The 14,559-nt window shown below is 40.3% G+C and overlaps 1 protein-coding gene across 1 annotated transcript in view; it reads right to left on the minus strand.

Annotated features, from left to right (window-relative positions):
• Nucleotides 1-14,559, minus strand: part of CUBN (cubilin) — a 281,789-nt gene that overhangs the window by 88,017 nt on the left and 179,213 nt on the right. Inside the window, exons 40-43 of the mRNA XM_035306864.3 lie at nucleotides 13,243-13,440; nucleotides 8,348-8,494; nucleotides 5,485-5,675; nucleotides 5,141-5,324 (exon numbers count right to left, since the gene is read on the minus strand). Of these exons, the coding sequence (XP_035162755.3) occupies nucleotides 5,141-5,324; nucleotides 5,485-5,675; nucleotides 8,348-8,494; nucleotides 13,243-13,440 (720 nt within the window). The remainder of the gene's footprint in view (nucleotides 1-5,140; nucleotides 5,325-5,484; nucleotides 5,676-8,347; nucleotides 8,495-13,242; nucleotides 13,441-14,559) is intronic.

Here is a 14,559-nt window from a genome sequence, read left to right on the forward strand (position 1 = left end):
CTGTTATGATCCTCATTTTCTTTTCCAGCAAACAAATTCCCAATTTGCTTTCGAGAGAGCTACCAGGTGTGACACTTTTTAATTTGTCAGGCCATCTACCTATTCTCATTGGAAATTTCATTCTTTCTTAAAGCCAAACAAATGATAAGGCACATGGTGGATGGGGCAGAGCATCGCAGAAGCGTGAATAAATATCCACCACTTCGACGAGCATGTAAGTATGCCAGCAGTTACAGCTTCCCACTGAGCGTTCAGCGCAGTAGAATGGTGCAGAGCTATGATCTTGGTATATCTAAAAGACTAAGCAGATATAGCTTTGCACAACTCTGTGGGCATTCATTCGTTACATTTCTTCAGGATTTGGATGCATTTGAAAAACAAGATCAATGGCATGAGACAATTTAGGAGCCGTGTTCTGCCAGAAGGTAAAGGAGCTTTTTCACATGTCTTTTCTAAAAAACCAAAGTATTATCAAAAATAACTTTTCTATTATCACTAAATATCCTTTGGCATTTTCAACAAACAAACCAGAAAGAAGTAAAAGTACTTACAATGCCAATGAAATTAACCTGTCCAATCACTTAGCCACACAGATATTTGATCTGCTTAACTCTAGCGACATTTATGTCCACTGTCACTTAGCCACTTACAGTCACATCCTGAATTCTGTCATTACCACCAACTCCCCCATCTCTGAAAATCTGAATTGCAAATCCCTTTGATGACCCCCAACTTCCGAGTTTCCTGTCTTTCCTTCAGACTTCCCTTGTAAAATGCCAACTCCGTGGCTGTGTTCAATTCAGGCCATTCATTCATGAAACTGATATCGCTGCAAATATATGTTCTCCCATCTCAACACCGCCAAGCAATTCACCCATTACTTTATACATAAACGACGACAGCCATTTGGAACTTTACTCCCTAAACCCTTGACTTTCCCCATTTCCTCTCGATCTCAGCACACTACATTAGGCTCCACTTTATGCAGAAAGTAGAAGAAATCAGATGAGAATACCTTCAATTTGTTACCCCTCATTTATTACTATCCTTAATAAATTTATCTGCATCTCTACACTCTATTTCCCCCTCTGTACATTATCTTCCTGTATCTCTGAATCAAGTTCCCATCTTACTGTCTCCTTCTGGATCTTGTTCTATTTAATCTCTGTCTGTCTCTCTCTCCCCACCCCTCTCTTTTTCTCTCTTTTCATCATTCATTCTTCAACCTTATCAAAGCATTCATGTTTTCCAAGTCACCTCACAGTTATATGACCAAATAACTTCTTAAATTTTTATTTTATCCACAGCATTTAACATGCTGATCACATTGTCCTTCTTTACATTTTTGTCCCTTGGCTTCTGTGACACCAAGCTCTTCTCCTTCTTTTACTCCTCTCATCCTTCTTCCTCTGGTTCTTGGGTATCTCTTTCCACGGCTTCCCTGACATTGCTAGAGGCTCTCAGGAATCCTGCCTGTAGACCTTTCATCTCACACTGAATAATTCCCCAATTGCTGTCATACATCCTCATGACTTAAACTATAACCAGTCTGTTGATTATTCCTGTATTTACAGATTCAGTCTAGACCGCCGTTCTGACCTCCAGACTCATGTTCCAACCACTCACTGGGCATCTCCAATGGAGGTAATTCAGAGATTTCAAACTGAACATGTCTCAAATGAACACTCTCATTCGCTCATGATCCGGAGTTCCATACATGAGTCATCAGCAGACTCATCAGCCTCTCTTCCTATGGACACTCTGTATCCACCCTTACTGCCTTACTTTTCTCCTTAATTCCTTTCACCATATGGCATATTATAAATTTTATTTATTGTCTCTGTCTTAACTAGAATTAGGCTCCATAAAGGCATGGATTTTGTTTGTTTACTGTTATATCCCCAGGACCTAATACAATGTCTGTCCTATGGAAAGTTCCTAATAAATGTCTGTGGGATGAATGGATCCACCCAGCCAAAAGACCTAAGAACTGCTCCTAAGGCTCTTCCCATCCCTTCCCACCTGACCTCCAAATTCACTCCATCCCATATTTATAATATCTTTGATATGCCCTCTCTGCTACCTTCTTACTGCCATTGCCTTAGTTCAGGGAGTAATTTTGTTTCCTAAATTACTCATTCATCTTGTCTCTCTCTCTTCAGTCTTTCCCACCTCCAATGTTTTCAGCGTTGCAGCCACATTAGTGACTAAAATCTGATCATGCTGTTCAGGCTTTGGAGCAAAATCTTCCAATGCCTCCCATTACCTACCGATTACCATCTCAGCTAACTTAGTATGGCATCCATGGCTCTAAGCACAGTGATTCCTGCCTGCTTCGTCACTATTATTTTTACCACTTTTTGATTGTTCTCTACCAGTAGTGAATTCTTTCAAATTATTGAATATGACTTGTAACATTTAGACTTTCTATGCACCCACATCTTTTTATCACTGATTGGCCAATCTCTTCATACTTTCTCTGGAACCCTCTCTGATGTCCTGGCCTGAAGCAGGTGTTTCTGTTCTGTGCATTCCTCTTTCTAGCACTTATTATATCATATACCATGTTCTTTTTTTTTTCTTTGAGACAGTGCCTTGCTCTGTCACCCAGGCTGGAGTACACTGGTTTGATTATGGCTCACTGCAGCCTCAACTTCCCAGGCTCAAATGATCCTCCCAACTCAGCTTACTGAGTAGCTGGGACCACAGAAGTGTGCCACCATGCCCGGCTACTTTTAAAATTTTTTGGTAGAGATGAGGTCTTTCTATGTTGCCCAGGTTGGTCTCAAATGCCTAAGCTCAAGTGATCCTCCTGCCTTGGCTTCCCAAAGTGCTGGGATTACAGACATGAACCACCACATCCAGCCCTATGTCATGTTCCAATTGTGCCTTTGCTTGTCTGTCTCCTCTACTACGCTGTGAAGTCCTTGACAGAACTTGCTAGTTTGCATGATGTGAAATGCTTTCTAAATGTTTGATTAATTAATTAATCAGCCTATTAATCAGGTAAGAACAAAGGCATCTACCACAGGGTCCTAGAAATCTCAATCATCCATAGCGAAGGAGTGTTTCTGGAGAAAAATGATAAAAAACTAGGTGATTCATGTTGAAAGATGTTCACAAAGGGACCTATGTTAAAGGCTGAGAAATGGTAGTGGCATGGAAGTAGATACGGTGGGAAGACAGCCAGATGGATGTGGGAGGTGGAAGCCTGGCTATAGTTACAAGACATGGTTGAGTTGGTAAGTAGAGAGAAATAGGAGTGATGCCACTGTTTCAGGTTGCCAATAATAGGCTGTGAAATCAAAAGACTTTTGTCTAAATCTGATGTTAATGGCAATCATAATAAGCTTCAAGAAAGGGAGAAAGTAATGGCCGTAAACATACTTGCATGAACAGTGAGTCCACAAGGTAATAGAAGAGGTGCGATATCAAATACACCCTTAATGTATCTCTTAGTGGATCTGAATTACCACTAAATGTTGACTTTAAAAATATAAATCAAGACTGAGTCTATTGGCTGGGCACGGTGGCTCACTCCAGTAATCCCAGAACTTTGAGAGGCCGAGACAGGTAGCTTACCTGAGCTCAGGAGTTCAAGACCAGCCTGGGCAACATGGTGAAATACCATCTCTACCAAAAATATAAAAATTAGCTGAGTGTGATGGTGCACACCAGTAATCTCAACTACTAGAGAGACTGCGTAAGGAGAATCACTTGAGCCTGGGAGGCAGAGGTTGCAGTGAGCTGAGATGGCGCCACTGCATTTCAGCCTGGGCGGCAGAGCAAGACCCTGTCTCAAGAAAGAAAAAAAAAAAAAGACTGAGTCTATCATAAATAAATATAGAAAAGTACAGTTTTGTAGGATGGGTTGACCTCTATTCACTAGATTCAAGACACTGCAACTCTCAAAATGCTTTGGTACCGGGTGAAAACCTGTCTAATCATGACTCATCTGCAATGCTCAGCATGGAGAAAGGGAGAGATGAGAAGGTCCTAACCTAGAAAGCAACGGTGCAGGTGCCCACAGAGCTACATTACAGCTCCCTTTTTGTGCCAGAGCTCTGCGCACTGGGAAGTGACCAAAGCGCAGACCTTACTCAAGCTATTAGATTATTTTTGCGTGTCAGTTGGTGAAGACTCTTATTCATCTTTTACCAAAATAAAGAAATGATGTTGACTTAATGTGGGTGAAGAGGAAAAGGAAAGCAAAGCACACTGCCATGTGTGTACCTACGCAACTGTCTTGCATGCTCTGCTCATGTACCCCAAAACCTAAAATCCAATAAAAAATAAAAAAAAAAAAAGAAATGATGTTGACTTTAAATCTCACACAATGTGCAATAAAACATGATTTAATTGATATATATGTATATATTTTTTAAAATATATTAGGAATCTGGGATTCAAGTCATAGGATCATTCTGAAATCTATATTATCTAATTTCTGGTGGGACAAACCAAAAATTTATTATTATATTACTTTCTATTGACAATATCCCTTTATTTTGAAGTGATGCCTATTTATTTATTTATTTATTCAATTAAACACTACTAAAAGTAAATGTCACCAAAATCAAATCATTACAGTATAATTAAATGCAATTATAATCAAGTGTAATTAAGTACAAGCAATTAAGCAAAGATCTTGTGTAATATATAATTAAATCAGTAATAATAGAATAAAGGATTATGTGTTCTTTTAAAAACAGTATACAAATTATTACAAAATAAGGTAAACATAATTCTTATAATGTTTCTATAACCAGATTCAGCTTATAATTAGACTTCTTATAATGGAAATACCTAAAGACTTTCAGGGATCAAGAAGAATAAATTATTTTATACCCATGGAAAATTTCACTTTGGTCACTAATTAGATGTGTGGTCTTGGAAAAGTCCAAGCCTCATTTTAGTTATCTTTAAAATAGAAATAATGATACTTTACTTGACAAGTAGTCACGATGTGATTCTGAATGTATCAAACATAATAAATACTTGAGAGTAGGCATTCTTATTAATTCTATTACTGTCTGTTCAGAAAAGAAAACTTCATATGTTTTTTTCTCAAATCTATTTAATCAAAGCAGACCAAGTAATTCCAAGAAAAGTAGATATAATTCTCAGTGAAAATACTTACCTAAACTCTTTGCCTCATATTTGATCTTAAATCCTTGCCCTTCGTTACCATGATCAGAAATAAACTGAACAAGCATTTGATTATCCGAGGTGAACAGAGTTGATGAAGCATGACTGCCACAAAAACGACCATTTCCTCCGGGGGGTCCCAAGGGTGGAGAAGAGACATCAGGACCATTTCTTAGCTGCAAAGACAAATTAAAATGGCATCAACTCCTTTACACTGCAAAAGAAGGAGTACATAATTCTCATCCATTTATGTCCCAGGAGAGAAAAATTATCATTTTGTTTTCTAAAGGAAGTCCACAGAAAACATAATTAGAAAGGATAGCCAGCAAGACCTACCACCAAGTAATCCCCCTGGTTGCAAGAAGAATCTCCATTTGGAATCTGGAAAGGCTGCTCAAAATGGACAGCAATGGTCAGGCCGCTTTGGACCAGGACATGCCAGGAACAGTTGAGGTTGGGTGGGTAGGTCTCTGGATACTTGGGGGACGTGATGATCCCTCTGTCTGCATGTAAATATCCACCGCAGCCTTCCCACAAAGAAACAAAGACAGGTTATTTAAATAGCATTGGCAACTGGATTTTTATGCTTTCTTAGTTTTCTTGGGGGGTTTTCAAAGCGTAGGCAACAAAAACACTTGAAAATAAATCCAGAGTGTAGAAAATGATTAGTATAACAAGCATATATTGAGCACATGCTGTTGGCTACTCAGTCATGGTGGTTCCTGAGATCTGGGATATAGTGGTAAGTAATGGAGACAAGTCACTTACTTTCATGAAGATTTCTTTATGGATGGGAAGACATACAATAACCAAATATATAATATGTGAGATGGTGACAAATTCTACAAAGAAAAATGGATGGGAGGAGGGAGAAGGGTACTTTATTGTTAGAGTTAAGCTAGAAAAGCCTTGTCACGGGAGTAACATCTTAGCAGAGACATGATAAAATGAAGGATCAAGCCAGAGGGTTATGTGAGAGAAAACATTCCAGTTCAGAAAACAGTGTAAGGGCTCGATGTGTTAGATGGAAGTCAGAATGGATGAGGCAGAATGAGAGATCCCGAAGGCAGCATGGCTATGTCATGCAGGAAACTGAAAAGACTTATTCTGAGTAGGGGAGGAGGACATTGAAGGGTTTGGGGCATCAGAATGACATGATCTCACTTAAGTTTGAAAATATCACTCTATGTGCAGTCCTTAGACTGTAAGGGGTAGAGGGCAGGGAAGGGCAGGAGCAGTGTGTCCAATAAAAAGGGGACTGCCTGAGGCCAAGGAGAGATGATAGGCTTGTAGGCTAGGCTGGTAGCAACAGAAATGGAGAGGTGTGATTGCAATCTAGATATATTGTGAGGGTAGAGCCAGCGTAATTTGTTGATGGTTAAGTGTGAGACAAACAGAAAAGTCAAAAATAACATCAAGATTTTTGACTTAAAGAATGAGAAACATGTACTTTGCATTTGCTTTCCATACTGCATTTCCAAATGCAGAATTTGCGTGTTATGGAAAAGGGTGGGAATAAAGTATTCAGTTTTGGCAGGTTAGATTTTTTGTTATCTATCTCTAACTATGTAATTGGGTACAAATGGTTTTTGGTTACATGGATGAAGTGCATACTGGTGACGTCTTACATTTTAGTGTACCAGTTACCCGACTAGTGTACGTTACACCCAATATGTAGTTTTTTATCCCTCATGCCCCACCCATCCTTCCTGCTTCTGAGTCTCCAAAGTCCATTTTACTACTCATGGGGTTAAATTGGAAATACCTTCTAGACCAGGAGCTGTCCAGGATGTATATATACGTAGATACACACACATATTTATGTTGGAATTCACCAAAAGCTTTTATCATTTGTAAAACCACTCTTTTAGCCATGTTAATTATCCACAAGGATGTTGACTTAGAACCTCTGTTACTAAATCTATACTGAATAAATGTGAGGAGGTACAGGGAGTTATCATCGGTTAGCTGTAATCACCCTCTGAAAGCAGTTGACGACCAACCCTAGCCCACTCAGATTCACTGTGCTGGGTGTGAGAGTGCATTCATTCATCCATCCTTGAGTCAGGGCCTGCAGGACAGACCTCTGTAGGGAGTGATCAACGTCTCAGGTAGTGAACCCAACATGATCGAGGTATCATATTTATATATATTATACACATATATATACACACACATATAAATAATTACAATGGTTCTACCCTCACTGTATATGTACATATGTATATATGTATGGATGGATAATGAGCATCCATATATATTAATATATACATGAGAGTAAGAGGGCAGGAGATGAAGGAAGAGGATGAAAAGAGCAGGCATTAATTCTCCAGCTGTCAGGGACTACCCTTACCTGTCATCAGCAAGGAAGGGGAGACAGCTTACAGAGCTAGTTAAATTGCAGAGGAGAAAACTTATCTTAGGTCTAATTCCAAAGCCCATGCTCTTAAGACTATGCAGCCTGCCTCCCTTGAGCATCAGCAACACAATTGATCTTCACTTGCTTCCTACTTTGTAAAAGGTATATAATAAGCATGGAGGAAATATTAGATTGATTTTTAATGTTATATTGAGAATATACTTTAAAATTATGTTTTTCAGTTAAAAACATGAGAGTCTTTCACTCTTCCATGGACTACTTTATTACCCTTCATTTGGTTTGGATTTAAGGCTGTTACTGGACTTCACATGTGAAGTTTGAGAAGTCTCAATCGTACAGTGCATGACGGCATCCCATAGATGGTACTCACTTGTGACTCATCAAATTCATATTTCAAGAGGAACAAATTCTTCCTGCCAACCCTCAAATGGATGACTTCAACCAAGTAATTTACGAAAATAAATGATGAAGTTTTGCTCCTTCGATGAGTTGTGGATAAGAGCTGCACTCTAGTTCCAGCCCTCAGTTAGGCTGAAAATTTGCTGTAAAGCTCTCTCTCATGTATTCCATGGACACAGCTCCCTGGAGTGAAGATACCCCACCCGGAGACCTGAAAGCAGGACGCCTTTGCATAACTTAGCCTCGGTCCTTTGATCAGGACTCAGCATTGCTGTAAGGGGAGCCAGCCATCCAGAGCCTGAGCAGAGACCCATATCCTCTGACTTGTCTTGTGTCCTGGTACCCCAAAAAATTATATTAGGGAGAGAAAAAGAGAGGAGATGAGATAACATGGGATTAAAAAATATTTGAACTCATTACTCTTGTGAAAGGATGCATTGAAGCCTGCCCTGGTTACACTGGAGTCCGAGGTGAAGCGGATAAACATGTACTCTCCAGTAGACCGGATGGGGCCGGGGATCTCTCTGCCACAGAGAACTGCCAGCTGCTGGGCCAAGTTACTGTCTCCTATTGAAAGAAAGGAAACAGCATGAAAATAGTCTTGAGAATCTACTCTACCACCATTTGCAGCTTAGCCAAAGCAGCTCACACATTTTTCTCAGAACATCAGAATTCATAGCAGATAATGGGATTCTGAAAAAGAAGGACCCCTCAAGGGTGACATCATTCTGGCTCTGGCTTGTAATGGTCCTGCGTGCCCTTTTCTTTACCCCCCGTGACCCCCCACTTTTGTTTGAGATGGAATCTCCCTCTGTCACCCAGGCTGGAGTGCAGGGGCACGATCTGGGCTTACTGCAACCTCCACCTCCTGGGTTCAAGCGATTCTCCTGCCTTAGCCTCTTGGGTAGCTGGTATTATAGGGGGTACACCAACACAGCTGGCTAATTATTGTATTTTTAGTAGAGGCAGGGGTTTCACCACGTTTGCTGGGCTGGTCTTGAACTCCTCATCTTAAATGATTCACCTTCCTTGGCCTCCCAAAGTGTGGGGCTCTTTACCATTTTTGATAAAGACTTCTTTGACAGTTTCTACTGCACCCCCCTTTTTCTTGAGATGGAGTCTTGCTCTGTCACCCAGGCTGGAGTGCAATAGTGCGATCTCGGCTCACTGCAACCTCAGCCTCCCGGGTTCAAGCAATTCTCCCACCTCAGCCTCCCATGTGGCTGGGATTACAGGCACACACCACCATGCCTGGATAATTTTTGTATTTTTTGTAGAGACGGGGTTTTGCCATGTTGGCCAGGCTGGTCTTGAACTCCTGACCTCAGGTGATCTGCCCACCTCAGCCTCCCAAAGTGCTGGGATTACAGGTGTGAGCCACTGTGCCCAGCCATTTCCACTGTCTTTCTAAAAACAGGCTGCCGGTTCTCCCTGTCACTAAAACTCAGAATCAGAGTACCTGGGATTTGGAAGCGATGGAGAACCAGTGATGAAACGTGTATTGATTAGAGACTCTGACCTCAGTTACTCTGACTGCTGAAGGTCAAGTAAATAAAAGAAAAACAAGTTGGTTCCCTGACCTCAGATCCTACACTAACGTTACAATATCATTCACAAAAAGATATGCAACTTTCATACGACCCTTTCTTCAGTGCCAGTGGGGTTTTTTAAACAAAACTTTTCATTTGTGTTTCTTCATTGCTTTTCTTTGCTTCGGTATAAAAACAACCACACATTTGTGTGGAGAGTGAGAGAAGAGTCCCAGCAAGTGTGCCCCACTCTCACAGAGAACAAAGGAAAGCAGGGGCACCTCGTGTCCCCATTTCATCTCGATTATCTTGGATATAAGCTTTGATCAAAGCCACTGTGCCAGCTGAAACCAAAATGGAGCAAAGGGGATTATAGCAGACTTGAGTTCCTTGGCTGGGAAACTATGCAGATTTCTTTTCTTTTGTCCTACAGCAGAGAATTAATAAATTTCAGTTTTATAAAAAACAAAAATAGAATATGAGACATAAGCAAATATGCCCTTTTACACAACAGCAACGTGGATTCTTTGTGGCACTGACCACAACTTGAAACTCATTCATTATTAACTACTTTAAAAAATAAGTTATTTTCTATTCCTGTGATTACAAATGTGATGGCACAGTTATAAATGCAAAATGCGTGAAATGGCATTCTTTAGAAGGTTTCTGATTTCTGGAAACTTTTGCGTTCTTTACAATTCAAAAGTGTATCTCTTAAACTCCTTTTGCATTTATACTAAGTGTCCTTCATTATGCTATTTTGCTGCACATTTCACCCAATATTATTTTCTCTAATTACCTGTACTACAAAATTTTGAAGTTTATTGTATGTCATGAGTTCACGTGTATATTTTATCAAGTGATGAAAATGAGTTGAGTCTACTGATTCTGTTTTCTTTTCTAAAATTAACTCCAGGTTATCTGGTGAAACAATGCTTATCTCAAAATAAGCGCTTGTTGATTAGCTAACTCATTAGTGGAAGATAACCCAATAATCATAGATGGTTTGTTACTTGCCCACCCACACTTTCAGACTTCATACTGAGTACTGGGGTATTTCTGGAGCCTTCCAAAACCTCAACATATAGATTGCAGAAAGATTGAACCTAATCTTTAAAGAGGAGGGCAAGTCACAGAACAGTAAAGGCTATAGCACTACAAGGCAACTTGGGAATTCTTTTTCTAATCCAACCTCTTCATTTTACAGAGAGAGAAACTGAGGCTCCAAGATTATTCAAGTCTGACCTCTACTGAGCAATTACTATATACCCCTTTAAGTGCTTCACATGTACTATCTGATTTTATCTTCACAGTGACACTATTAGGTAGGCATTTATTTTTATCCCCATTTTGCAGATGAGGAACTGAGTCTTACAGGAGATACGAAGCTAGTCACTTTGCTGCATGCAAGGGCATAGGGCACAGAAGTTAACAGTGACGTTAACCTCTGCAGATTAACCTCAGATGCCCCAAAACTATGCTATTAAATGATTTATGTAAGGTTATAAAGAAAGTATGTTTAAGATCTGGAACTAGATTAAAGAATTACTGATTTTCTATACAATTTCTTTTCTATTTAAAAGTTTTTCTAGGACCAATGTAGTTTCATGGAATCTCAGTTTGGAGGAATCTTTGGTATGCAGAATTGGTAGATGCATGGTCTGGAAGAAACTGATTAATTTCGAACCATGGCAACTCTGCAAAATAAATAAGCAGGTGGGACAGTGACTTGGTTCTCCCAAGAATGCTGCATGACCCTCTCTGGGATAGCCCAGGAAGGTTCATAGCTGCCCTACAGCCAAAAGCCTACAATGACGGGCCAATTGCATGAGTAGGAATAGCCTGTTAGTATCGTTTAGATACTCGCTGCAGAATGTCACATGCTTCTGCTACTCAGAAGCAAAAGGCTGGCTGGGCATAGAACAAATAATTGAAGTCAGATTTAAAATTTAGTCATAAAAATATATCAACAATGTATAAATGACAACAATATCCACCAACTGGCGCAGAGCAGACACTCAATAACTATTTCTTGACTACATAATTAAACAAATGAGGAAGGAACGAACCTTATTGAGCATCTACTCACACTGCCGGTGCAAAAAAAGGAATCCATACGGAAAGGTCACGTAACCAGTTTAAAATTATTTGTGTTGGTTTGGCATGCACCTCAGTTTCTTTAGCGCTTTCAAGCCGCCCTGTGCCTGAGCAAGGACACTAATAAAACCTCTCTTGAAATGTCCATCTAAGTAAACTGAAATCTCAACTATTCCAAATTCATTATCTATAAAATGCTTGTACTTTTACTAAAAAAAAAAAAAAAAAAAAAAAAAAAATGCATTTATTACTTTCCCTAATCCTCACAAAAAGCCTGTGAGGGAGGTGTTTGTCTGTCTCACAGATAGAACCGGCTTGGTGCCTTTCAGTGACCTGTGCAAGGCCACGCAGGAAAAAAGGGACTGCTCCCCAGGCTCCCGGCTTCCAAGAGAAGTTGGTGATAGAACAAACCAACTCAACGGAATGTGATTTTTAAAGAATAACCATAGTTTACTTCATTGATGCAGTTACCTACTGAAGATTTTTTTTGAAGATTTTTTTTAAAGCATCTAGTAGGTTCTGAACACTAGAATATGTGTGCAAGGACACACATCCTTTTCATTACATGAGAAGTTTTAAATTTCAGTATGCACAGGAAGGCTTGGATGTAAAGACCGCATTCCCGTGCTTTGAGGCTCCTCTGCACAATGTGCTGATAGCTGATTGCTGACGGGAAAATGGGGGACAGTTGTGCTTGGTCATTTCATCACATGTGTATGATTGAATTGAGTCTCTACTTAGTGTCCAACCTCTACAGAAGGGACATAAAGCACCTCCACCAATCGATTTTTCTCATTTAGCAGGGTCTAGGGATCGGGGATAAGGGAGATAAGATCTTGCACACTAGCAACCTGTAGGCAAAGGCAAAAATGTTTCTTTTTGCTGAGAATGTGCCCGTCTAACAAGTTCCCAGGTGATGACTCTGTGGATCTGGGGGCCACACCGAAAAATACTGAGGTGGAGGATGTGGCCTTTCTGCTGTTCTTCATTCCAGCCCATGCAAATTGTGAAGCCCAATTTTGTATAAGGCACTTATCAGCAATATTTATGTCTCTAACTTTATGTCACATAGCAACACCATGCCTGTGTACAGAGGTAAGAACACAATACCACCTCTAAATTCTACCTATTCTACCCAGATTCAGGGACAAAGAGAAATGAATGTATTACTATTCCATATTCTTCTTAATATTATTTTAGAGACAGGGTCTCACTCTGCTGCCCAGGCTGGTCTTGAACTCCTAGACTCAAGTGATCCTCCTGCCTTGACCTCCCAAAGTGCTGGGAGTATGGCATGAGCCACTGTGTCCAGTCGCATTACAAGTATTTTTTTCACTTGAATCTTAAAGCCGGAAATAGAAGATAACAATATGTATCTCAGAGGCTTCTCAAAAGGAAAGGTGAACCATGTAGTCACTCCGACTATTCTTTCCCTCTTAAGTCTCTAAAAAAGCCTTCGTTTCCTTATAGAAATGTTGTGCTACTCCTTACATTTTGTGAGAGGTAATTTAATACTTTCCTATGTCCTCCAGAAGTTGTGGCCAATGCTGGTACTGAAGCCTTCATTGACCATACGATCTGTGTAATTCCACACCAAATGGACGGAGGCGCTACGCAAGTATGATGACAATTGAATAGAACTAAATATGGGTCAGGGTTGAAGCTCAGTATTGTTTATAACGTTCTCACCGTCTCGTATCACAAGGCTATCATAGGCACATGTTCGGTGAGATTCAATGTCCAGGGAAAGGATGTTGAGTTCCACGGTAGAGTCGGGAGCCTGGATGAGCCATGTACAGTCCACTCTATTACTGTAACTGTCAGGCCAGCCCGGGGAGAAGAGAAACACCGGCACATCTCCTGTCCTCAGGAAGCCACCACAAGCACCTGTAGAATGGAAGAAGCATCTTTGACACAACCCTCATGGAAAAGACACTGGCACTTTTTCACTTGAAAGTGAAAGCCCTCTACTGAAAAGAAGCAACCAATTGAAACAACTTTCTCAGAGAAATCAATGAATATCTTATTTAACCCACTGATTCGGAGAGCCACAATTTCTGTAGTTGATCTTTGATGTAAAAAAACAATGTATCGTGTTCTCCATTTTCACTATAATTTTGCTATATAACCCATTTAATATTGAGTGCTGACTACTGAGGCATAAAGGAAGACACAAAGAAGGGCCCCTGTATTACTGAGGTAGAACGGTATTCATTCCTGTGTTTCTCATGCTTCTTTATCTTTTCTGCATAGCTACTTATCATGTAATTTATATTTAGGCAATTTTGAGGTGACAGATGAGAGCCTTCTCGGGCCTGTTTTTGGGCAAGTATGCAGCTGGGCATCTGTGTGTGGCCTTCTAGATTTCCAGAAACAAGTCAGAGCTTTTCAAAGTCCCCAGTGGGCACCTCCTTCCCCAGTTTTTCCCTTTCATGTTCCCTGGTCAGTTTCTCATTAGCTGTAACTGGTGTCACTGCCTCACAAGGTGGTGATGTGAAACAGCTGCTGCTGATTGTTTTCTGCAAAGACCCCAACGACAGGGCTGTTTACACAAGAGTGAACTCTTGCCCAAGTCCTGTGAAGACGAGACCTGAGAATGCACTTTTCCAGGAAGCCACTAAGCATGTGGAATAATGATAATGCTGTGGAGATGGACTGTCTTCTGGACCTCTGCAGCTCCATCCCCCACAGCTGTTAAGCTGCTCGTTTTCACAGCTATTGTGGTCATGAGGCTACTATAAAGCTAGAAGGAGAGAGAGATGGGACTAGGAAGGCAATGCCACAAAAATGACTATTCCTACTGAGATTCAGCAATTTTTCTTGAATAAATATGACTCAGATTGTTGTAAGGTTTTGGTTAATTCCCAGAGTTCTGAAAAAGTTGATTTTAACAAATGTTTTGCCATCACCTTCATGGAGAAATAGATTCCGGAGGTCCATTCTTCATCATTTCAGAAGTTTATGACTCTCATACCATAATGCATTTGAATCTTATCAGGGCCAACA

This window comes from Callithrix jacchus, chromosome 7 (assembly GCF_049354715.1).
Source record: "Callithrix jacchus isolate 240 chromosome 7, calJac240_pri, whole genome shotgun sequence".
NCBI classification, from domain to species: Eukaryota; Metazoa; Chordata; class Mammalia; order Primates; family Cebidae; genus Callithrix; species Callithrix jacchus.